The sequence below is a fragment of the Gadus morhua genome, unplaced genomic scaffold (genome assembly GCF_902167405.1).
Source record: "Gadus morhua unplaced genomic scaffold, gadMor3.0, whole genome shotgun sequence".
Classification (NCBI taxonomy): Eukaryota; Metazoa; Chordata; class Actinopteri; order Gadiformes; family Gadidae; genus Gadus; species Gadus morhua.
The window spans coordinates 75,344-101,595 of record NW_021963953.1 but is presented as its reverse complement, the minus strand read 5'-3'; the positions used below and the strand labels follow the sequence as shown (position 1 = coordinate 101,595).

Sequence of the window (26,252 nt, the reverse complement as noted above, 5' to 3'; positions counted from 1 at the left end):
AATGCTGGGCCTTCTCTTTAGTCCTGGGGGGCCCTCCCTCACAGTAGAGGGGCTGCTCAAAACCCCGGGGGCTGACTGACCTCTGTTCAGGATGGTGAGCCCCCCCCCCCCCCCCTCACTGCTCCTTCAAGGGCCCCTAACTGGGCTCCTAATGGATGCTGTTGATTCTGCTTTGGTTTGGTTTGTTTGAATATTCTCCTCGATTAAACTTGTCAAAGTTCCGTTCTGTATTTGATGTAATCAATAAAAGGTTGTTTGTGCTTTAACCAAGTACGACCCCTAGAGGGCAGTGTTTCTAGTGTCTTCATTTACACTGAATGAGAATTTGATTGGGTGTAGGCATGGCATGACACAGTCGGCAGTGGCGAAGCTAGACCTTTTTTGGGTGTGCTCAAGCCCACCCAAAACTTGCCTTAGCCCACCCTAGCGTTTCCTCATTTACACAAGCAATGAGAGGATGGATGCTGTAATGAACAGGCTCAAATGGGCTAGTGAAATCGAGCGCAACCTTCCTGCAGGAATCTCTAACCTCTGATTGGTGGGTGGGCGTCTCCTGTTTGACAAAACCAAAAATACAGCACGAGCGCACCTAACATAGTTTCTGCTGTTTTGTCTGTCAAAGAGGCTAGCTAGTCTTTATCAGAAAATCCACGATTTCCAGCTGTGTTATACCATGACTTGGTAATAATAATACAAATAATTTTAAAACCTTGACATAATCTGTCAGATGTATTCAATGACAGTTGAGCACAAGGCGATTCTATCTATGCCTCTTCTTGAATTGCCTCATGTTTTAGTCGGCAGAGCCTTGTAATGCTGCGTAGCATGATAAGCATGATAAGGAGCAAGGAGCAGAAAAAGTTGACATGGGGCCATGGGGGCTAATTTTCAGTTGAAAAAAAACGCTGGCATTAGTTTATCAGCTGAGGGCGTATTCATTGCCATAACAACGTGAGCTAATCAACAAGTACCACATGTTCTAATACTAGAGCATTAGAACATGTAAGACTCAGGCAAACTCCCTGAAATGTTCTGTCTCGCTTCTAAACACTTCTCTGTTAATTGGTGAACACCTACATCTCTTTATTCCCTCCTTTCCTTGCATTTGTGCTTCTATATTTCCATTCAACACGGGCAGCACACGATTCGTCACGGAAAAGATAAGGTACCGTTTCCTGAATTCTTGTTTTCTTACGAGATGTATTCTTACTATATTAATTTATTCTTACTAAATTAATCTGTTTCCAGTCCAAGCTCAGTGTTTCCATGTTTGTGGTGTAAAAGAGGTTTAATGAAGGAGTATGCGTCAGAACATCAGTAACTAGTTTCACCGTGTTGAGGGCGATTATATACGGATCCTCTGGTACGGGAACGGGACAGAACAGTTTGTTTGTATTGTGGACTTTTATTCAGGGAGGTCAGTTCGGTCAGAGTTTCATCGGTAACATTAGTTAATAATTGATGGCTTGGAACTGTCGGATCTTAAGGGCATAGTGATAGAGAGAGTGTTTGTGTGTGCAGGGACGTCCCTAGGAATTCTGGCCCCCCTGACAGAATTCAGTTCCCCCCCCCCCCCCTCACATTTTATAATCATTAAATATTGGGTTAGACTGGGTCAAAGTTGGGTAGTCAAAAATGAATAACAACTGTATAACAACATGATAAACCTACCTACTTACCTAGGCTACTTTGTACACTAGATAGTTAGTTAGTATTTAGTTACACATTTACCTGGGTTGTAGTTACTATAGACAGAAATAGGCTAATAGACTGAGACAGTGCTGCTTCTACTTAGACTGCCCTCCTTCTCCCCTTTTTCTATTTCAACCTCACTGGTTTCTTCTGTGGGATCATCATGGCTTGAAGAGGGCCCTGACTCTAAGATACATCGTATAATTCAGAATATGTCTCATAATTATCTGAACATATTAAACAATGTCGTCAACAGTCTATTTGATTGGATTGAGCTGGGCATGACTAAATATGTATTTGTATGTTTTCATTTGCTGCATTAGCCTACAATACATAGCAGCTATTAATCTAAGGGTAGACTACTTGTAATTTTAGCTGACTTAAAATTTAAAAGTCAGCTAAAATGTAAGTATCCTTAGTTTAATGTCTGCTAATATTGTAATGCAGCCAATCAAAATATTCAAAATCCGTTTACATAAATGTTATTATCATGCTGGCAAGCAGTATGGAATGTTAATCATTGCATTATCTCCATTTATACAACGGGGGACCTAAATCCAGCGATCTGATTGGTTCCCAACTGTTGTATAATGAGCGTATACATAACTGCTATGACGCCCGATCATTTTGTGAAAGTTTGCATATCACTCCGCGCCTGGAAGTAGAAACAGTTACAAAGTAAAACATATGTTGGATGATGGAGAGCGTGTAAATGTTGTTACTCCCGGAGTGAGCAAGGCGATGGAGAGACTAACGAAAGCTTAGGCACACGGCGAGTGAACTGCTCCATAGGATAAATTGCCGGCGAACCGCTCTATCGGAGCCTTCTCTCGGAGGGACGCTAAAGTGTGTTGCATAGCGACCGTCGATGCATAGCAGCAGCCAGGAGGGACTACATTTTTGTATTCTTTAATTAAACGCCTATTTTGACTTTCTTGGTTTCTTTTTAAATGTAGTGTGTCTATGAAATTCGTTTCGCCATAACAGTAACCGTTGTATAAAAGCAATAGATCACTTCAGTCAGTGGCATGTGCTCATTATACCACTGTGAAGGGGGTCGCCGGCCCTCCGCTGCGCATCGGGGCCGGACAACGCCCCTTAACAGTGGTATAATGAGCACATACCACAGCCCGGCGTGATCTATTGCTTAATTATACCATGGTCTGGGTGAATACTCGATTCTGATTGGCTGGAGGGTGTAGGTTAAAAAGTGTTAATTTACACCTTGGAAAGACGTTGACCCTATGAAGACGGTATGGCCACGTTGCTTGGCAACGCCTGCATACGGGAGATATTAATAGTCTGCTCGATTTGTAAAAATAATGTAGGCTTTTTGTAGATAGGTAGGCTATTGGATTATATCATGTGAATGGTAATGCAAACAATCTTTTCAGTTTTATCATCAGTGCAGGCTGTAATTATTTTTAGCTACAGTAGCGCTAGATGCTAGGCTAGGCTTTTTATCAGGTTGTTGGGAAAGTGTAGAGGAAGGAATATACCTTTCTTGGTAAAAAACTGGGTGACGAACTGTCGGCCGCTTTGAGCTCTTTCCTCTCTCTCCTTCCTCCCCTGACAACCTGACTTCTTAATTTCACCGACCGGGATACACACAAACTGACTTTAGACTGCTGGTTTAAGACACTAGCCGTCTGCACTTGCTTCACAACGATCTGCCTGGCTGCTACTTTGCTCTGCAGTAGCGTAAGACTTGGGCTGTACCAAATAATGACAAATGAGAGGGGTGATAATAGGGTGAAGACTTTCTTATGATTTTGTAAAAATGGAGAAACAAACCACAACAAAACAAGGAAACAAACCACCTTAATTTGATGATTTAATCCGAAAAATATAACTTTTTTTTTTTTTTTGCATATACTTTTAATAATACCACCAGTGTCCTCTGGGGCGCACCCGTCAGTGCTGCGCCCCTGGAATCGTACTAATTTACCCCCCCCCTAAGGACGTCCCTGTGTGTGTGTGTGTGTGTGTGTGTGTGTGTGTGTGTGTGTGTGTGTGTGTGTGTGTGTGTGTGTGTGTGTGTGTGTGTGTGTGTGTGTGATCTAGAAGATCATAGAGAGCGATTAGAGTGTAGCTCTTGACAGAGTGAGTGATAGAGTTTGTGATCTAGACATACAGTAGGTTGTGATAGAGCGTGTAGTTCTAGACAGAGGGACGGATAGTATGTGTATGTCAGACAGGAGGAGGATAGGAAGTCTTCACTGAAGTCATTTCATGTTTGGTGCTTAAAGAGAATCCAGAGAAACAATATGGCATTGTGTTTGTGTCCAGGTCTCCAGTCTACTATGGATGAGGAGAGAGAGGAGGGGGCTCCTACCTCTAAAACCACTCTGTCTGGGAAACATGGCCGCCAGAGCAAAGCTAAGAGGTAAGAAGAGGATCTCACTGTCTGTGACTGTTGTCCTTCTCAGAGCTCAGCACTGATATCTCATGACTCCATCGACAGTCTTAGTAAAAGCTGTGTGTGTGTTGTGTTGAAGCCCAGAGCAGCGGGAGAGAGCGGACTCCCCTGGACCCAGCTGTGTCTCCTTGAAAAGGAGAGACAGCTTTATGGATTAGGGCCCGACCGATATTGATTTTTGAGTGCCGATGCCGATTATTTTCAGAGAAAAATTACGATTACGATTTAATCGGCCGATTAAAGAAATATATATATATATATATATATATATATATATATAAAACGTAGTTTTTGATACCTTAAATACACTTTAAACACTTTTGACGAATATGTGAATTGAATGCAGAACCTTTGAGTGTTTTAGAATACATTTACAGTCAAAAATTAGTGTAATTTAAAATGTAAAATAAATAACTAACTCCCAATGTGCTGCGCTCGTGAGCAGTGACTAACACGTGCGTGCTGAGCAGTATAGTCTCACCGTTAGAGTCTACAGTATAACAAATTAACATGGCCTGGGACCTAAAGAAAAACAGGCACAACATGCTCAAACAACGCGTCTTGTGTACATTGGTGAGGTGAGCGCGCAGCTGCCTGAGCGAGCATGCTTTCATGTTGTACGGTAAAATTCAATCTCCTCTTTTTCACCTCAGCTAAAGTTGTTAGTTAGCTAGGCGAGTAGGAGCGCAATCTGGATACTAAGTGCAATAACATTTCTAAAAAAGAAATTAAAAAAAAAACGGTTGCAATCTGCGTCTTTTTGGCAGATGTCGATTATTTTCAAAAAGGCTATAATCGGCTGATACAGGGGCGCCGTAAGGGGCCCCTGTATTTTGAGTGAAAATATTTTGAGTGAAAATGTTATCTAAAAAACGTAGCAATTTAAACAAACAAGGGGTTTGTTCCTCCATGTTTGGCTAAATGTTCAGTATAGTCTATATATTCCACCTCTCACTCTTAATTGCATGGTTCAGTCTTGCGTGGATCCAGTTTTCAGCACAGAGTCTTCCACTCGGTGCGCTTACAAGCAGAACAGACGGAGAACAGACTGTCAGTAGTTTGACACGTCGTCGTTGAGGTAGAAGTCGGGGTATCAGAAACAGAAACCTGAGAGGGAGGAGCAGGGCCAACAGTTGGTCACCCAGTTTATACAACTAAAGGTTTTTATTTATTGCCCTTCCTGTGGTGCCCATTATCACAGAGCTACCTAGTGAATCATAGAATCTGATACAAATCAAATAGTTCTTCATCAAACAGGAAATTCATAAATATGAATCAATAAATGAGGTAGACAGGTGGATGAACCGGGAAACTGTTTACTGAGGCCTTCACTAATTTTCTCCTACTTATCAACTATACAGCCAGGGTAGGTCTGTGAATAATGACCCCTAGTGGTGAAAAGTAATAGCAGAGTATGAAGACAGTCTGTAGCTTCTCTGCCCCATTTTACTGAGGTGTTTAGAGCCAGAGTAACATTACTGGCATCTGACAAACTTTGGGAACAAATTGACCAAAATGTAAAACACCACTGAATTTCATGAATTTCTCAAGAGGAAAGCCTTTTGCCAGAACAGCAACAGTAATGAGAGATGCCACTCATTACCTCTAACATTCATACATCAATGGTCAATGACAGCAGGCTAAGTATTGGGTAATTAGCAGTACGCTACACTAGAGCTAGTCTATCAATCTGGGTGGTCAAATGGATTTTCTAGGCTGGTGGGTGGTCTAGGTTGTAGGCCCAATATATTATTTGATAAGGCCCACAATCTCTAGTGGTGCCCCTGGCTCTACATGGGCAATAAAAGCATCTCTTGTGGAGCCAATAGTCTCCAGTTTTCCCTCTTTAGACCAGGGAGACGTTAATCTAGGACAGATGCTTCTGAGGTCCTCAGTTAGTTCAAAGTAAAGTTCTCCTTGATGTTTGTTCTGTTCCAGAGGGCTGAGGAGAACGCACACGCTTTTCTAGACAAGGAGCTGAAGAAGCTCTGGAGGGATCTCTTCTCAGATTACCCACAATGCTCAGAGTGTCAGATGGAGGAGGAGGAGGAGGATGGTAAGAACGCGGAGCAGAGGAGGCGTGCCATAGAAGGCGTGGTAGACATCACAAAGTTCTGCCTGATGGAGATGAACCAGGAGGAACTGGCCGACAAGCTGGGGAGTGGTAAGATGCTCATATATAGGTTAAATGGTTTGATCCAGATAGGTAGGGTCATTGTGGGGGTATCAGGTTGAATGGTTTGATCCAGATATGTAGGGTTATTGTGGGGGTATCAGCTTAAAGAATTTTAAACATTATACTGCAGATCAACATCAGAATAACTCAGTGTAAGAGGCCACTATCTTGTTATGTCAGGTTAACAAGTCACTGATACCACTGATACTCAACAACGACAGCACTACTAATAAAGTTATAAGATCCATTTAAAGTAGAATTTTATGATACCTTTTTCTTCACACCAGTAATATTGCTTGGAAATATGAATGGTATGTTTCTTCTGGTTTGGGATTTAGGAGCTGTTGCACTTGCTTCACAACGATCTGCCTGGCTGCTACTTCGCTCTGCAGTAGCGTTAGGCTGTACCAAATAATGACAAATGAGAGGGGTGATAATAGGGTGAAGACTTTCTAACGATTTTGTAAAAATGGAGAAACAAACCACAACAAAACAAGGAAACAAACCACCTTAATTTGATGATTTAATCCGAAAAATATAACTTTTTCTTTTTTTTTGTATCTACTTTTGATAATACCACCAGTGTCCTCTGGGGCGCCCCCGTCAGTGCTGCGCCCCTGGAATCATCCTAATTTACCCCCCCTTAAGGATGTGTGTGTGTGTGTGTGTGTGTGTGTGTGTGTGTGTGTGTGTGTGTGTGTGTGTGTGTGTGTGTGTGTGTGTGTGTGTGTGTGTGTGTGTGTGTGTGATCTAGAAGATCATAGAGAGCGATTAGAATGTAGCTCTAGACAGAGAGAGTGATAGAGTTTGTGATCTAGACATAGGTTGTGATAGAGTGTAGTTCTAGACAGAGGGACAGATAGTGTGTGTGTGTGTGTGTGTGTCAGACAGGAGGAGGATAGGAAGTCTTCACTGAAGTCATTTCATGTTTGGTACTTAAAGAGAATCCAGAGAAACAATATGGCATTGTGTTTGTCTCCAGGTCTCCAGTCTACTATGGATGAGGAGAGAGAGGAGGGGGGTCCTACCTCTAAAACCACTCTGTCTGGGGAACATGGCCGCCAGAGCAAAGCTAAGAGGTAAGAAGAGGATCTCACTGTCTGTGACTGTTGTCCTTCTCAGAGCTCAGCACCGATATCTCATGACTCCATCATCAGTCTTGGTAAAAGCTGTGTGTGTGTTGTGTTGAAGCCCAGAGCAGCGGGAGAGAGCAGACTCCCCTGGACCCAGCTGTGTCTCCTTGAAGAGCGACCGGTCTATGGATCGTCCTCCTCACCTTAAAGATGGACGCCCCTCCAGAGAGGAGAGGTAGGAGTTTCCAACAAACTAGTAGTTTTACTAACTGATATTTACAATTTAGGAAATATTTTTATTAAAAAGATACTGTGTGTGTGTGCGTGTGCGCGTGCGTGTGTGCGTGCGTGTGCGTTCTCTCCACAGGCGTCCCCAGGAGAGGTCAAAGGTTACCAGTGCTCAGTCTGTACAGCAGAATCAAACAGAGCTGATCAAGGTGTGTAAATGAAAAACTACCTTTGACGAGATGCCCTCTCTGTGATGACAGCTCTCCGTGGCTACGGAGGATTGCATTTCTCCACAGCCGTCGAAGTCCTCATGAGATATGAACGACATTTATCCAGAGTGGGCCAAGGGCGAAAAAAATTGCCTGTGTGATCCTGTCTCTATTGTTTTGTGTGATTTGACTGGCAGTTTGTCTGCTTATAGGTCGGAATGAAGCGACCACCGATTTTTGACAGGATGGGTACTTTATTCTACCGGACTCGCTTCTTCACGAGACACACGCGCTACCGCTCGCTCTCCTCGCTCGTCCACTCACTCGCTGACGTCACTCACACACGCATACGCACACTGCCATTCTCGCGCACACACGTACGCTACTCGTAACACTATGCCTCGTTATTGCGTCGTTCATGTTAGACGTTCATGTTTTTCCCCATCTATTGAAAGATAGGCTATCAAACCTGATTATGTCATTATTTAAGCTACATAGCCTAATAAGAAGCGCTAATAAGGATATTTGACTAAACCAACCAAACAGTTAAGGGTTTTTGCCTACCAGCAAAAAGCATCCTCCAACTGCAATCTTTGGTTATTTATTTATTAATTTAGCTATATTTTAATAGTATTCTTTCTGTTCAAATCTGTTCAGTGTTCCAAATTATTTGTTATTAAATTTTACATTAAGTTAATTGGTATATAAGTGTTGTTTAAATAAAATGCCTTTTAAATTAAAAAAAATCCTGGAATGTATCGAACCGTGGGTCAAAAATTGTGATACGAACCGAATCGTGAGTTTGTGTATCGTTACAGCCCTAGTGAATACTGACTCCTAGTGGTGATAAGTAATAGCAGAGTATGAAGACACTCTAGCTGTGTTCGAAATCGTTCCCTATCATGGATGTAGTACACTAAATAGGGTGCACGCCATTTTGTAGGGTGTTCGAATTCTCAGTGGTCCACTATATAGGGCACTATATAGTGGACTTAAAATAGGGTACATACGATGTTCCCTACATGTTACTCCCGTATACCACAATGCAATGCGGTTGTATTTTTCCAGGGGAGAAGAAGAAGCTGAATAACCGCGAAAACGAATACATTTAATGATGGAGTCTCCGGCTTGTGTTTAGAAATGTCAACAATTTATTTGGGATTTAACATAGAATATTTAACATTCAAAATTAATTTGAAAAAACTTGAACAAGGAAATGTAACATTCAACATCAATACAACCTCCAGCCCGGTTTGTTTAGATGATGTCGGCGCATCACGTCACACAAATACACGGCGCATTTACTGACGCAAATGACGTTTAGAAATGTTCAGCGTAGTGTCCGAATTCTCGTTCCCTATTCCCTATATAGTGCACTATATAATGTACACTATATAGGGAATAGGGAACGAGTGTATAGGGAACGATTTCGAACACAGCTTCTGTGTCTTTTCTGTCCTGTTCTGACATTACTGGCATCTGAAAAACATTGGGAACAAATTGACCAAAATGTAAAACACCACTGAATTTCATGAATTTCTCAAGAGGAAAGCCTTTTGCCAGAACAGCAACAGTAATGAGCGATGCCACTCATGTACCTCTGACATTCATGCATCAATGGTCAATGACAGCAGGCTAAGTATTGGGTAATTAGCTATAGGCTACACTAGAGTTAGGGTGCACTCACACTAGGCCATCTGGCCGTGGCCGTTTTCACACCTAACCATGCTCAAATCTGCCAGTGTGAGTGTGGCCAGTCTGGCCAGGCCAGGCCAATTTGGCCACTTGGGAGAGGTGTGCTGCTATGGTACGGGCCGCTACGGTACAGATGCTAATGAGCCAACACGGGCACACGCACGGCTACGCAACCTGAGCTGGATGATGTATAGTCCATGCAACAACCACGGACATAATAAAGGCGTCAAGCCTTCTTTCCCATTTAAGGGTAAACATATATCCAAATAAGCAACAGACTCAGCAATGTGCGAACTGTGTTCTCTGTGTTGTTGTCCATTGTCGTTAGAACTCTGACTGGCGGCAGACTTTATTATGGTCCATGCAGCGGACGCTTGGTGATGACGTGTTACTTACGACGTGATGACGTATGTACAAGAGCCTACCGTGGCCAGGCCACAGTTGCGACGGCCAACGGCCACGGCCAGATGGCCTAGTGTGAGTGCAGGCTAGAGAACAATGGGGCCATTTGAGCACGGTTAGGTGTGAAAACGGCCAACGGCCACGGCCAGATGGCCTAGTGTGAGTGCACCCTAAAGTCTATCAATCTTGGGTGTTTAAATGGATTTTCTAGGATGGTGGTTGGTCTAGGTTGGAGGCCCAATATATTATTTGAAAAGGCCCACAATCTTTAGTGGTGCACCTGGCTCTACATGGGCAATAAAAGCATCTCTTGTGGAGCTTATAGTCTCCAGTTTTCCCTCTTTAGACCAGTGAGACGTTAATCTAGGACAGATGCTTCTGATGTCCTCAGTTAGTTCAAAGTGAAGTTCTCCTTGATGTTTGTTCTGTTTCAGAGGGCTGAGGGGGACGCACACGCTTTTCTAGACAAGGAGCTGAAGAAGCTCTGGAGGGATCTCTTCTCAGATTACCCACAATGCTCAGAGAGTCAGAGGGAGAAGGAGGAGGAGGATGGTAAGAATGAGGAGTGGAGGAGGCGTGCCATAGAGGGAGTGGTAGACATCACAAAGCTCTGCCTGATGGAGATGAACCAGGAGGAACTGGCCGACAAGCTGGGGAGTGGTAAGATACTCATATATAGGTTAAATGGTTTCATCCAGATATGTAGGGTTTTTGTTAGCCTGGTCCTACCAGACTCTCGTACTTCAGTGTTTCCCCTATATGCACCTAGCAGTGGCGGTACGCCGCTGCTAGGTGCTCGTTTGATCCAAACGAGCCGTCTTTAGCGAACGGTGAATTGCATTGGCTTCTACGAGCAGTTGGCTTTCAGCCGCGAGCTTAGGGACCGTCTGCAAAGTGCAAAACTGAAAACGACCACAATGGTTTCAAAAAATTTCAATAGCATCGCCATTATTGACTCTAGAGCCCCAAAACTTGTTCCATAGAGGCATGGCCTCTTCATGGTCCTACTATAACCTTTAATTTTTGAAAAATATATCTTTTATTTTTTAAGATTTTTTATTTAGGAACAATTTCAATAGCGTTGCCATCAGTGGCGAAGCTAGACCTTTTTGAAAAAAAACTTGCCTTAGCCCACCCTATCGTTTCGTCCTCAAATCTAATATTCTCCCAGTTTTTTTTACACAAGCAATGAGAGGATGGATGCTGTACACTAATGAACCGGCTCAAATGGGCTAGTGAAATCGAGCGCAACCTTCCTTCAGGAATCTCTAACCTCGGATTAGTGGGTGGGCGTCTCCTGTTTGACAAAACCAAAAATGCAGCACGAGCGCACCTAACATAGTTTCTGCTGTTTTGTCCGTCAAAGAGTTTAGCTAGTCTTTATCAGAAAATCCACGATTTCCAGCTGTGTTATAACATGACCTGGTAATAATAATACTATAATTTTAAAACCTTGACATAATCTGTCAGATGTCTATTAAATGACAGTTGACCACAAGACGATTCTATATATGCTTCTTCTTGAATTGCTTCATGTTTTAGTCGGCAGAGCCTTGTAATGATGCGTAGCATGATAAGCATGATTAGGTGCAAGGAGCAGAAAAATATCAAATATATGTTGATATGGGTGCTAATTTTCTGTTGAAAAAAAATGCTGGCTTTAGTTTATCAGCTGAGGGCGTATTCATTGCCATAACAACGTGAGCTAATCAACAAGTACCACATGTTCTAATACTATGAGACTCAGGCAAACGCCCTCAGCTGATTAAAAGTATCAGGGGGGGGCGTGAGCGGCAGAGGGGACTTGGTGTCTTATGTATTTATTTATTTATTTTAATAGGTTACTTATTTTATTTTAAATAAACATAAGACCAAGGGTCAGATGTTTTACAAGAATTTTGATCTCACAAAGTCATGACAGAGGGACTTGGTGTCTTTATTCATGCTTGAAAGATGAACATAAATTATTTTTTTTGAAAGGGAATAAGCTGATGAAGCTGACAAGTGACCAATGTTTACTTTTTAAAAATATTATAATTAAATGCAAACCCCAGTGAATCATTTGCTCTTGTTTCTCTGTTTTGAGATTCACACAGACTTAGCAGTCTTGTTGAAATGTTACAATTTGAGTTGATAAACTGAAGTTGGAAATAGTTTTAAGTTGTTGCAGTTGTTATCTCCGTTAATTTTATTATTATAAATAAATAAATATTAGCAGGTTCTCAATAGTAGGCTATTTCAATTCAGGGAGGGCGTGATAAAATGTCTGTCTCCTAGGGGGGGAATGAAAGAAAAATGATTGAGAACCACTGGTCTAGAACATGTTGTACTTGTTGATTAGCTCACGTTGTTATTGCAATGAAAACGCCCTCAGCTGATAAAATAATGCCAGCAGTTATTTTTAAACTGAAAATTAGCACCCTTTTTTTTTGCTTCAGAACAACAAGATTTTTTGGCATCAGAAGTTTTATAAAAATGTATGGGTCCCTGAAGGTGAGACAACATAGTTTAGTGCTCCCGAAATAGTGGTCTGTTTCTCATAGTATTCGACTAGTGCATGTTGCACTTGTTGATTTTTTTGCATCAGAAGTTTTATAAAAATTTATGTTGATACAATTTATAAATTGTATGGGTCCATGAAAGTGAGGCGACATCATGTTTTTTCAGTAACATATTCAGGAAAATATGGTCATTCTTGAGTGAAACTTACACAAAAGAAATTTAATGTACCTCAATTTTGTTAATCGAGTTCACAACCATTGAATATTCCTTTATCCAATCAGTCTTTTTTCATTTCATCACTTAAGTGGTTCAGAACTGCATTATTTAGCTGACACTGCCAGCTATCGGCTTAGACATACAACAGCATTGTAACTAAGAAAAAAAAATCTTGCACAGGACTTTATATACTTTATATAACCCTATGGCTGCTTGGGGTTGAGCCCCCCCAAAAGTCAGAACCTAGACTCGCCCCTGGTTGCCATTATTGACTCTAGATCCCTAAAACGTTTTCCATATGCATGGGCTCTTTATGGTCTTACTGCAACCTTATGTTTTGAAAAATATATCTCTACTTATTTCTAAGAAATTTCTTTTTAGCAAAAATGTCAATATACATTGTTTTTAGCAACACTTTCAGTAGCGTCGCCATTATTGACTCTAGAGCCCAAAAACTTGTTCAATAGAGGCATGGCCTATTTATGCTCCTACTACAACCTTTGTGATGGGGGGAGGGAGTGGGAAGATGCATTGGTTTGAGGCACAGACCTTTTCGATTGTTGTAGTATTTGGGTTATGGGATTTTAATGTATAGGGTGGTTGTTGATATAAATATTTTTTGTTAAATAAATGTAAATAATGTTTTCAAAGATTCTACTTGTAATATGTTCAATCTCTCCTTATTTCCCCTGCTCATTAATGTGCACAAATGTACTGCATGTATGTTGCCAGTAGACACATAGAATCCTCCCGACAGGGTGCGCTTTGCGAGCACACAAAAAAATTGCGCGCAAAAAGCATAACATTTCACCTCCGCTGCTGCAACTCCATCCTAGGGGAAACACTGTACATCATTTCATTTGCACTGAGAGTCTGGACCTACTCAATTGACAAACGTTAACTCACTTGAAGGCGGGTGTCTGTTGAAGTTTAAAACTATTGGATCTGCCAAGTGCCACTCTGGATTTGCCATAACCAATCGCTAACGTTTGGCCGGGAATTACGTTGCGCGCAGGCTGTAAACAAACCAAACAGTGTGCGTGAAGATGTCCGTCAACGAGAGCTGACTTTCACGTCATTGTTCTCAGCCACTCCCTCTGTTCGCTGATTGGACGCACAAAACTTGGACGGAGAAAACCCACTAACATACCGCAGACGTATTACTGAAGGGAAATTGAAATTGAGCGGAAGTTCTTAGGCGGGCGGAGCCAGGCTAGGGTTATTGTGGGGGTTTTAGGTTGAATGGTTTGATCCAGATATGTAGGGTCATTGTTGGGGTATCAGGTTGAATGGTTTGATCCAAATATGTAGGGTTATTGTTGGGGTATCAGCTTGAAGAATTTTAAACATTATACTGCAGATGAACAGCAGAATAACTCAGTGGAAGAGTTGCACCACTATCTTGTCATATCAGGTTAGCAAGTCACTGATACCACTGATACTCAACAACAACAGCACTACCAATGAAGTTATAAGATCCATATTAAGTAGAGTTGCATAATACTTTATTCTTTACACCAGTAATATTGCTTGGAAATATGAATGGTATGTTTCTTCTGGTTTGTGATTTAGGAGCTGTTGCGGTCCAGTGGCAACATGAACTCAAGGCTCATCTGAAGAAGAAGTTCCACTGTGTTTTTGAGGGAATCGCTAGAGCCGGAGAGCAGAGACCTCTGAATGAGATCTACACAGAGCTCTTCATCACAGAGAGAGGCAGTGGTGAGGTCAACAAGGAACATGAGGTCAGTCTGATTGAAAAGGCATCCAGGAAAACAGCCAAAGAGGAAGTACCAATCAGATGTGAAGACATCTTTAAACCTTTACCTGGACAAGATAAACCAATCAGAACAATAATGACAACTGGAGTGGCCGGCATTGGTAAAACTGTCTTAACACACAAGTTCACTCTGGACTGGGCAGAAGGCAAAGCCAACCAAGACATAGACTTCGCATTTCTCCTCACTTTCAGAGAGCTGAATTTACTGAAAGGGAAAGAGTTTAGCTTACTGGAACTTCTTCATCAGTTTTCTGTTGAAACCAAAGAATCAGGAATCTACAGATACGACCTTGACAAAGTAGTCTTCATCTTGGATGGTCTGGATGAGTGTCGACTTCCTCTGGACTTCCAGAACAACCCGATCTGGACGGATGTCAACGAGCCGACCTCAGTGGACGTGCTGCTGACAAACATCATCAGGGGAGTCCTGCTTCCCTCTGCCCGCATCTGGATAACCACACGCCCTGCCGCAGCCAATCAGATCCCTGCTCAGTGTGTTGACATGGTGACCGAGGTGAGAGGGTTCACCGACCCACAGAAGGAGGAGTACTTCAGAAAGAGATTCAGAGAGGGGACACTGGCCAGCACAATCATCTCTCACGTCAAGAAATCTCGAAGCCTCCACATCATGTGTCACATCCCAGTCTTCTGTTGGATCACTGCTACAGTTCTAGAGGACTTCTTCAAAACATCCCAGAGAGGAGAAGAGGTGCCCAAGACCGTGACTCAGATGTACAGCCACTTCCTGAGGGTTCTGTCCATACAGGGGGACAGGAAGTATCATGGTCGAGCTGAAACAGATCCACACTGGAGTTCAGAGAGCAGGGAGATCATTGTTTCTCTGGGGAAACTGGCTTTTAACCAGCTGGAGAAAGGCCAGCTGATCTTCTACGAGGCAGACTTGGCAGAGTGTGACATCGATATCAGAGCAGCCTCAGTGTACTCAGGAGTATTCACCCAGATCTTTAAAAAGGAGTATGTGCTGTACCAGGACAGGATGTTCTGCTTCGTCCATCTGAGCATCCAGGAGTTTCTGGCTGCCCTTTATGTCTTTCTGTCCTACATCAACATTGGTGTCAACCTTCTCTCAGAAGAACATCCAACCTCCGGGGAAGCTGAACTCCTCCTCCTCTACCAGAGTGCGGTGGACAAGGCCTTACAGAGTGAGAACGGACACCTGGACTTGTTCCTCCGCTTCCTCCTGGGCCTCTCTCTAGAGACCAATCAGATGCTCCTACAAGGTCTGCTGGGACCAAGAGGAAGTAAATTACTGAGCAATCTAACAAAAAATGTTTCACCGGGGCAGACAGGAAGGAGGTCACAAATCAATACCCAAATAGTCCATTACATCAAGGAGAAGATAGGTGGAGATCTCTCTCAAGAGAGAAGCATCAATCTGTTCCACTGTCTGAATGAGCTGAATGACAGTTCTCTAGTGGAGGAGATCCAACAGTACATGTCATCAGGAAGACTCTCCACAGAATCTCTCTCCTCTGCTCAGTGGTCAGCTTTGGTCTTCATCGTACTGACATCAGAAGAGCAGCTGGACGTGTTTTACCTGAAGAAATACTCTGCTTCTGACGAGGGTCTTCTGGGGCTGCTGCCACTGATCAAAGCCTCCAAAACATCTCTGTAGGTTCACTCATAAGATGCATTAACAATACAGCACTATACATAATACTAGAATATAAAAGTTGTAGTAAATTTAAAAACATCTCTGACGGTGCACTAAGCAGATGTATTGCAATGCAATAGAATATACATAATGCTAGAATACAAAAGTTATAATAACATGCAACATATATCTGTAGGCATACTTATAACATGTTTTACGATACACACTATATACATAATTCTATAAAAGTAATATTATGATACAGTTTTCTGTTATAGCATTTTTGTTAGTACCAACATTGTACACCTAATATGTAACTACCATTTAAAGATGTAATGTATAATCATTTGTTTAACTATCAGAAAAGTCTTATAAAACATTTAATCACGGTTTTCAACATGTTCTGTTTTTTTGTGTGAAGGTTGAACAGCTGTAAGCTGTCAGAGAGATGCTGTAAAGCTTTGGCCTCAGTTCTCAGCTCCAACTCCTCTACTCTGAGTGAGCTGGACCTGAGTTCCAATCGTCTGCTGGATTCAGGAGTGAAGCTGCTCTCTGCTGGACTGGGGAGTCCACACTGTACACTGGAAACTCTCAGGTCAGTTTTACTAAATGCAACAGTTACACCACAAGGTTCAGTTTCAGAAGACTTTTAACTACTGCCCCCTGGTTTGAGAATCACACCTAAATGACGTCAAACTATATCAGATAATAACTCAGTACCTTTGATGACCACATGTATTAGAGTGGTGCCATTGGACATATTACACCTTGTTGTTTATGTGGGGAAATGAAAGTTGAAAAGTTATCCAAGAGTTGCCAGAGAGTTGACAGAGTCAACAACAACATAATTTATGGCAGCAATTTAAAATTCCAAAAATAAATGTGCAGCCGAAATGTACCAATCAAATGACACGTCCCAAGGCAACCCTCTCACAAGGCATATAATTAAATCAAATTATTCCATTGGTCTTGTGTGGGAGGTCGCTTTCGAGCAGCACTTAATATCTCCCTCTGATTTTAATTGAACAATCGTGGTTGGTCCTCGTATTGATTAATGACAGAAGACATACTGTAAACGAATCATGCTGAGACAAGCGGGTGTCGGAGAATTTCTGCATGCGTTTTTTATTGCGATTGTTTGCCATAAAGCACTGTAGGCGCTTCGGTGAGGCTGTGTTGAAGTTCATTATTAATTGGACCTTGTCTAGACAGTAACGAACATCCCTGACCTTAGTGGAGTGCACAATGGAGAGCGTGGTCTCTGCAGTGAACGTAGACTGCTGCGGGATACTGCTGTGATGCGTGCCTGAACCCTGCGTGCTTTCCCGCTTCCATTACCAGCACCATCATAAGGCGTTTTTACGCTGCCAAATATGCCATCTTATGCACGCCTTTTTCACGGCACGATCCACGCGTTAACACTACCCAAGGTAAATTGCCTGCTTGAGCTAGCACCCCAATTTAGTTAATTTCGTCAGCAAAATAAAAGAATATGCTGGCGTTTTTGCACTTGTAAATAGCTAATCGCGTTTGTAGCCTACACTGACGTGAACTCATTTTTGCATGCGGGTGACTTCATTCATAAAAAAAATATAACATTCGGGAGTATGCAAATTATTCTAAAGAGGTCTAAACTCTGTGCGCAGCCCCGCCTTCTCCAGTGAACCAAGAAAGCCGTGACGGACGGGGGATTTGACCCCCTCGGTTTTACACAGGAAACTTGAGATAAGACGGTGAAGTCGCCGGGCATGCCAAGCTGCGACTGAACCGGCTTGGCAGCGTAAAAAGGCCTATACATCATCCTGCCCAACAATATGGGCAGGATCTAGACCAAGCTCTTCTAATCGGGTCAGCAATAGCCGTGTGTCAATGCCCAGCCTCTGCCTTTGACTGATAATGAATGTATGGAACGTTGCATTTTTAATGTTTACACCAAAGATTCTAGACTAGAGAGTGCCCGCCAATCAATGAAACCTTATAAGGAATCAGATAAAGTCTGCTCTCTTTGCTGAGCAAAGCATGTTTCAGAAATCAGCACATTAAGATAAATGTAGTTGTCACACAAGCTGTTTTAGATTTTTGTAACATGGAATTGTTTCAGGGGGGAAAATGCCTCGAAAAAATATACGCACAGTGCATTCAAGATTAGGACTGACAAAGCATATGTCAGCCCAGGCCTAATCAATTGTGTTGCAATATCTTCGGCATTCATATTATTGCAGTCTATTCTTTTCGTAGGATACTCTGTTGTTAGCCTTGATGGAGTCATATTTGAACCTAATTTCCTGTGAAATTCCTGCGTCTCCCCATCCGATAGAGCCCATTTCAGCACCGTGTCAGTGAACAGTTTCAAGCCTACAAACGTTGTTAGAGCATAACATGCGCGTCCATGTTAAGAGCAGTTTCAGGAAACGCTCAAAAGAAATTTATGAAGCTTCGCAAAATCCTTTGTGAGAATGATCGTACAAGCTTGGATCCATCGTTATCGGGAAACGGGGCCCAGGTTAGCAGTTACACAATACACGCAAGACCCAGAGAGTTGCCTTTTGTTTTACACACACACACACACACACACACACACACACACACACACACACACACACACACACACACACACACACACACACACACACACACACACACGACTCGCTTGGTGGCGGTGCTGTCACGTTAAAATTGTACCGGGGGCGAAAATTGTACCGGCCTACGTCATCAGTTGTTTACATCTTGACAACCTGCCTGGCAACTAGGGATGTGTCGGTCGCGACCGATTCGTTACAACGAACGAATCCCGAACGTGAACGACAAGAACTGGTTCCCCAAAACAAGAAGAACTGGTTCTTTGATTCTTTTTTTTAAACAGAAACCAAAAATATGGTCACGTAAATAAAATATGCAAACGAACAGAGCTTCGTCTCCCCGCGACTTATATTGATTGAGTCTACAACGTTCTCAAAGATTCAGCCAATGAGAGGTAGCAATGGTGTTGGAATGGCACCTGGGTAAACCAATGACAAGGCGGTACCGTCGAATATGCGCGCTTTCTGTCTGACGTATCTTGGGTCATACCATTCGACGTGGGGCCACTCATATATCCCCCTACATTTTTTCGAAAATAGACTTGACCTCCATCTGTTTATTGGATAAACGCATTTCCCAATCCCAGGAGTCTTTGCTCCATTCTACGTCAATTTAAGAACAAACAAAGAAATTAAACTGCAGTTCGTATTTTTTATTTATGACCATGAAAGTTCTGTAATGCCTGAACAATGAAGTATTAAATGTAAAGTAAAATAAAATTATAAATGTAAAACCATGAGTGAAATATAGAGAGTAAGCAAGTGGTATAAATATTGGTGGGACGTTTGGTTATACTATATAGTGTATCTTCTCGATTTCCACGGGGTTTAGAGCTTAGAAGTGGTTTAAATTATGCTCACGGCCGTCTCGCGGGGGGGGGGGGGGGGGCGGCAGACACCAAATGACGTAATCTGACGTAACGAACGAATCAAATAAACGAATCGTTATAGTGAACTGAACTGAAAGAACTAGTTCCCGGAAAATAATCATTTTGCCCATCCCTACTGGCAACAGACGAAGCGATCGCCTGTTGCCGGGCAGGTTGCAAAAAACATTCGGCTCATGTTTCCAAAAGACGAAATAACATAATACAGATAACGGATCGTTAGATAACACTTGTTTTTACTTTATATTTGTATTGTATTTAATTGTTTAATCGAATAGCAACAGACGACGCGATCGTCTGTTGCCGGGAAACGGGCGATCGCGTCAAATGACGTAGGACGCGAATGTTCAAGAACCTTCCTACGTCATTTGACGCAAACGCCCGTTTCCCGGCAACAGACGATCGCGTCGTCTGTTGCTATTCGATTAAACAATTAAATACAATACAAATATAAAGTAAAAACAAGTGTCATCTAGCGATCCGTTATCTGTATTATGTTATTTCGTCTTTTGGAAACATGAGCCGAATGTTTTTTGCAACCTGCCCGGCAACAGACGATCGCGTCGTCTGTTGCCAGGCAGGTTGTCAAGATGTAAACAACTGATGACGTAGGCCGGTACAATTTTCGCCCCCGTTACAATTTTAACGTGACAGTGCCGCTTCCCCCCGAGCCTCCCAGGATCCTTTGCGGCACCCGGACACGGTGACCAAGGCCGTGATCACAACAGTATAATTTACAGAAGAATAATGTATCATCATTTGTATATGACTATCAGAAAAGAAAAGTTTCTGATAGCTAACTATCAGAAAAGTCGTCTATAACATTAAATCAGGGTTCCTAACATGTTCTGTTTATTGTGTGTGCAGGCTGATTGGCTGTGATCTGTCAGAGAGATGCTGTGAAGCTCTGGCCTCAGTTCTCAACTCCAACTCTTCTCGTCTGAGAGTGCTGGACCTGAGTAACAATGATCTGCAGGATTCAGGAGTGAAGCTGCTCTCTGCTGGACTGGGGAGTCCACACTGTACACTGGAAACTCTCAGGTCAGTTTTACTCAATGTGCAAACCTTCAAAGCACAAGGATCTATATTAGAGTACAAAAAAAACTACAATAAAGGCATTTAATCTACAGATTTAAGGCCATAAAGTAAAAATTCACAACCCTAAATAATTACAAGAATAACTCAACATATTTATATCGTTGTTGCCATGACAGTATAAGTTGTATGTTATATAAGTACAGTTGACTATTTTTTATTATTCTTATGCTACCATTCACATGTAGTCAGGCTTTTTTTAAAGCCTATTATTAGCGTTTAAATCTAAAAAAAATTGGCATAACTTGTCTTTCAATTACGGAAAATGTTAAAGACATAAACATGATCTTTTTATTTTGTGTGTGAAGGCTGACTGGCTGTCATCTGTCAGAGAGATGCTGTGAAGCTCTGGCCTCAGTTCTCAGCTCCAACTCCTCTACTCTGAGAGAGCTGGACCTGAGTACCAATGATCTGCAGGATTCAGGAGTGAAGCTGCTCTCTGCTGGACTGGGGAGTCCACACTGTACACTGGAAACTCTCAGGTCAGGGTTAGGGTTAAATGTGTCTTTGGGTTTGTTTAATAGTAAGGGATGATCCAGGACTAGGTGGGCTGTGATCGAAAAGAACAGACGACACGTGTCTAAAGCCCAGTTCAGACCAAAGATTAGCCTCGCAACGACTTGCAACTCGCAACTCCTTCCAACTCCTTGCGACGAGACGGGCTGCGACGTTCTAAAAGTGGGACAGTTCAAACTGCTGCAAAAAATCGAAATGGCTGCTGCAGCTGCCAATTTTTTCATGGCTACAAATGGCTGAATTCTTTTTTCAAAAAATCAAATTCGAAGTTCGTTTGTTTATTAATATTAATATTCGAATATATTCAAATATTTAGTAATAATATTTTGACCATTAAATTCCTTCAGTAAGTCCTGGATTGGGCTTCGCTAGGTTTGTTTACCGGCTTTGCTATGGTTACCGGTCTTCCAACGGTTTATTAGGTTTCTAATAAATCGCTGTCTGATCAATACTTCATTCACATTCAGAGTCAACGCCCTACTATGTGATAGAATTATTACTTGATGCAAATAATTCTAGCTGGCTCAGCCAAAGTTTATCAGATGGCGGCTTATTTTGGCTTATACAATTATTGTATGGCGGCGGCTGAAATTCCAAATGGCGCAAATGGCGGCGCAAATGGACGCGCCTGGCGGCGGCTTCGGGGTCTACTTGAGCTAGCACCCCAATTTACCCTGCCGGACCCTGCACACACATTTAGGGTCCGGGAGGTTTATTGGGTTTCATTCTGATGTAAATGCGACGGGTCAGCGGTTCCGGGGTGGGGGGCTTGGGTAGAGGTGTTGCTGCGCTGTCTCCACAGAGACAACCCAGCGATATCATCATGAGCAGTTCTAACTGGAGAATAAGTGACACCGCGAGCTGCTGATCACGAAAGCGCATTAAACAAAGAAGTTGAAAGATGGTTCGTTCTACAAGAGAGACGCAGAGGAACTGTCCTTGGAGGCTTTTGTCGGGAAATATGTTGGTGTTTTGGCACTAAATAGTTAATCGCGTTTGCAGCCTACACTCTACGTGAACTCATTCTTGCATGCGGGTGTCTTCCTTCATAAAAAAATCAAAACATTCAGGAGTATGCAAATGATTCTTAAGAGCTCTAGACCCCGTGCGCATCCCATCCCGCCTTCTCCAGTGACCCATGGTAGGGGGATTTGACCCCATCGGTTTTACACGGGAAACTTGAGACAAGACGGTGAAATCGCCGGGTGTACCAAGCTGTGACCGTACCGGCTTGTTAGTGTAAAAAAGCCTGATAAGGAGAGGACGGCGAGTTAGAAAGCCGAGAATTTGAAGCCTAATCAGGCCTACTTCAGGCCTATTCAGCAGCATAAACAGGGTGCCTACGCCATTCTTTGTAACGAGATTTCTATTTGCAAAAACTGTTGGTTTATTTTTATTGATCCCCTTCGAGAATTTGTGTTTTAAGGGGGGGGGGACTAGGCTATATTCTCGCCTTTCTACTTTGTAAAGCGCATTGTAGGCCTGTTGCTTTTGGGCCGATACTGCGCCCATTCCTTGATTCGTTCTGCCGCAGCACTCCAAACAATTAATTTCGTTCCAATGTTCGTCCAATCTACTCCAATAGTTGTCCTGCATTGAGTTTAATCCAACTCTGATGAATATATGGTCCAGTTTTAAATTTCAAGAATATTTATACATTCCCAGGGCATGTTAAATGAGTGCATGCCATGCCACTCATAACACACTTGTAAAATGCAGTCGTCAATTGATGGAATGGGTTATTTCATACATCATCACGAACAAAATTTGTAATTAATCAAATAAATTACAGATAAATAATACTGAAATGGCACTTTTTGGTTGAACACATTTGAACTAAATAATAACGATCCCCCAATCCTGACCTGAAGATGGCGCCACTGATTGGTAGACTGTCGGAATGGCAGTAGGCCTACTGAAAGGTGTCTGAATGGGGGCATGTGGGAATGGCCGCATGTAACCATAACAAAGTTTATAGCTAACATGTACTGTGGACAGTACGGGACCGGGACGGAGTAAGGCCGTGATGTACAAGTTGTTCTGTGGTGTGTCCTTATTGGCTGAAGAGAAATAGGTACGTCGTTGTGTTCTAAAACTTGACCTGGCAATTTGACACAAAACACTTTAAGAGTGTTTAATTTACTAATTTAAGAGAGAGGAAAATAAATCGAGTGGTCCGGAGCAAGTATTGACAGAGACTTTATTGCTACCCACAAATAAGCATCAATAAAGGCCCATGGTTTGCAAAGCACTGGCGGTCAACGGATCGCGGCTTCCTCTTTATTCACACACACAAAACAGTTTCTTTGTTTGAGGTTTCCGCCCACAATCAATCATAAATTCGTCGAACCAAATTGTCAACAAAATAATTTAGGACACCAGGCTGCGGTCAGCACGCATTAACCCCGTAGCTTCCTGCTCCTCTGGTGGGTTCCTTCCAACATGCGCCCTGACCCCAGACTCTGTGGCACCGTGTCAGGCCCTGGATCAGAATCCAGAGACGCTTTAAATGTTTTCTACCATTAGATATATAGGCCTAATATTATTCATGGTTTACCATAGAATATAATCATTAATTTCTACCACAACTGCTGCAACTTTTCCCCGGCGAAGTTCCAAAACGGCCTTGTTACAAGTCGTTGCGAGGCGAATCTTTGGTCTGAACTGCAAAGATCCCCGACAGATTGAGCATCATTATTCATTTGTAGGCTGGGTTCAACATGCCCGTGGACCACAGATGGGAGAATGAGAGGCCAGAGGAGGAACAGAACTTTAGAGGACGAGGATTTCAGGAACATAAAAAAATATATGTTAGTTTGAAGGGTTGTTTATCTTTGCTGTCTTTTTTAGCTGCTAGTGTGTTATGAGTTAACAGGTTATTGTAGCTGACAGAACACTGGCCAGCTGATGTGAGGGTGAGGGGTTGCTGTCCTGTTAACTGCTAGCATGTTGTGTGTGTGTGTGTGTGTGTGTGTGTGTGTGTGTGTGTGTGTGTGTGTGTGTGTGTGTGTGTGTGTGTGTGTGTGTGTGTGTGTGTGTGTGTGTGTAGGTTGTCTGGCTGCCTGGTCACACAGGAAGGCTTTGCTTCTCTGGCTTCAGCCCTGAGCTCCAACCCCTCCCATCTGAGAGAGCTTGACCTGAGCTACAATCACCCAGGAGACTCAGGAGCTGCGCTGCTCTCTGCTGGACTGGAGGATCCACCCTGGAGACTGGACACTCTTAGGTATGGAGAGGACAGCTCACCATTCAGAGACAATGTCTCCTACAAGGATTCAACCCTCTGAAAAGTGATGAGACAGCAGATGATGAAGGTGAATGTTTCATGCTGCTCTCACTTTGTTTCCCCCCCAGTGTGGAGCACAGTGGAGTGTGGAGACTGAAACCAGCTCTAAAGAAGTGTAAGTGTCTGTTTGATTCATCACAACGCAGACTAACTATTGGGCTGGAAAGTCCATCCACACAGCAGGAGGTGACGTCTGTTCATTCAGAAATCTGGGAATGAAGCTGATGACTGACATCATGTATCTTACATATATAAACATTAACATAATTGCTGTGATTATATCATGAGTGATGATTTTACAACATTAGACATAACACCATAATAATCAGGATACTGTAAATCATAATTACATGTCTATTTTATATTCAAAAACTATTAAATTATACTATCATCTTGTCACTATTATAATAATTATCATTTTGTTACATTACATTATCTGTAGCACATAATTATATTAACATGTTTTGAATGATGCATGTGTTTCATCTTAGATTTCAATTTGAGCTGGTGATGCTGTTTATTTAATAATGATGAAGATGATGATGATAATTATAATTAATAATATTGGTTTAGCAGCCTAATCATGTTCCTCCCGTCAGATGCCTGTGAACTCACACTGGACCCCAACACAGCCCACAGAGGACTCTCTCTGTCTGAGGACAGCAGGAAGGTGACGCGGGTTGAAGTGGACCAGTCGTATCCTGATCACCCAGAGAGGTTTGATGACCAGCTCCAGGTGTTGTGTAGAGAGGGTCCGACTGGCCGCTGTTACTGGGAGGTAGAGTGGGGAAGACGGGTTAATATAGGAGTGGCATACAGAGGAATGACAAGGAGAGGAGCGGGTGATGACAGCAGGCTTGGATTGAACAACAAGTCCTGGAGTCTTGTTTGTGATGACGACACTGATGCTGCTTTCTATACTGCCCTTCACAACGGTAGTTCAACATCCATACGTCTCCCCCCCCCTCGCTCTAACAGAGTAGGAGTGTATCTGGACCGGCCCGCTGGCTCTCTGTCCTTCTACAGAGTGTCCCCAGGTGGAGGGGGGTCCTCAGGCACACTGACACACATCCACACCTTCCAGGCCTCCTTCACCCAGGAGGTCCTCCTCCCTGGGGTTGGGTTACGTAAGCCTGGTTCCTCAGTGTCTCTGTGAGTGTCCATTGTAGATACACAAACACACACATAGACCCATGGAAAAGCACACACATGTAGACATGTAGTCATAAACACACCCAAACCAACAAACTCATATGTACATAGAAATTAACACACACGCACACAAACAAACACATCGCACTCTATAAACACACACACACAAACGTATGCAGACTTATTCACACACACACACACACACACACACACACACACACACACACACACACACACACACACACACACACACACACACACACACACACGTACACAGACTTCTTTACACAGACATGCACTCACACAAACACATCCTTCATGGATCTAAACCCACAGCAGTGCCCTATACCACGAAGCTCGCTGAACATACCCAGGCTTTCTTGGGAAAACCTGGCTCGACAGAGCCGCAACTCGCAATCAGAGTTAAATGGTACCACAAAGCTCACTTTAGATTCAATTAGTTGAACCAGGTTTTCCGCTTTAGGTTCAGTGCGCGTTCACGTGAAAGGGGCGTTTTTTGCGTCATTTTTCTCACCTTTACGATAGATCAAGCAGTCTATATGAGTATAAGTGAAAAGATTCTGCATATTGTCTGTAAAATAACTATGCCAAATGCAGAATTGTTCGCCATTAATCCAAATAGAATGATGATGATTTAAAAATGCATAAGCAACGTCCATCCTGCCTTATTCTATCATTTAGGGAATTCACTTTAAATACACCCTATTTAAGAAAT

At 42.7% G+C, this 26,252-nt stretch overlaps 1 protein-coding gene and 1 long non-coding RNA gene across 2 annotated transcripts; both read left to right on the top strand.

Moving 5' to 3' along the window:
• The first annotated feature begins 5,953 nt into the window (after nucleotides 1-5,953).
• LOC115538204 (NACHT, LRR and PYD domains-containing protein 12-like) lies at nucleotides 5,954-25,979 on the top strand. Its single transcript, XM_030349866.1, has 8 exons — nucleotides 5,954-6,275; nucleotides 14,185-15,974; nucleotides 16,508-16,599; nucleotides 20,338-20,511; nucleotides 20,874-21,047; nucleotides 24,131-24,338; nucleotides 24,440-24,479; nucleotides 24,964-25,979. Exons 1-8 carry the CDS (start codon nucleotides 6,032-6,034, stop codon nucleotides 25,518-25,520), a joined length of 3,279 nt encoding a protein of 1,092 aa, XP_030205726.1. The 5' UTR covers nucleotides 5,954-6,031; the 3' UTR covers nucleotides 25,521-25,979.
• On the top strand, nucleotides 7,309-7,784 carry LOC115538214 (uncharacterized). Its single transcript, XR_003975165.1, has 3 exons — nucleotides 7,309-7,366; nucleotides 7,479-7,595; nucleotides 7,728-7,784. It is a non-coding gene; the product is annotated as an uncharacterized LOC115538214 (long non-coding RNA).
• Nucleotides 25,980-26,252: the final 273 nt, after the last annotated feature.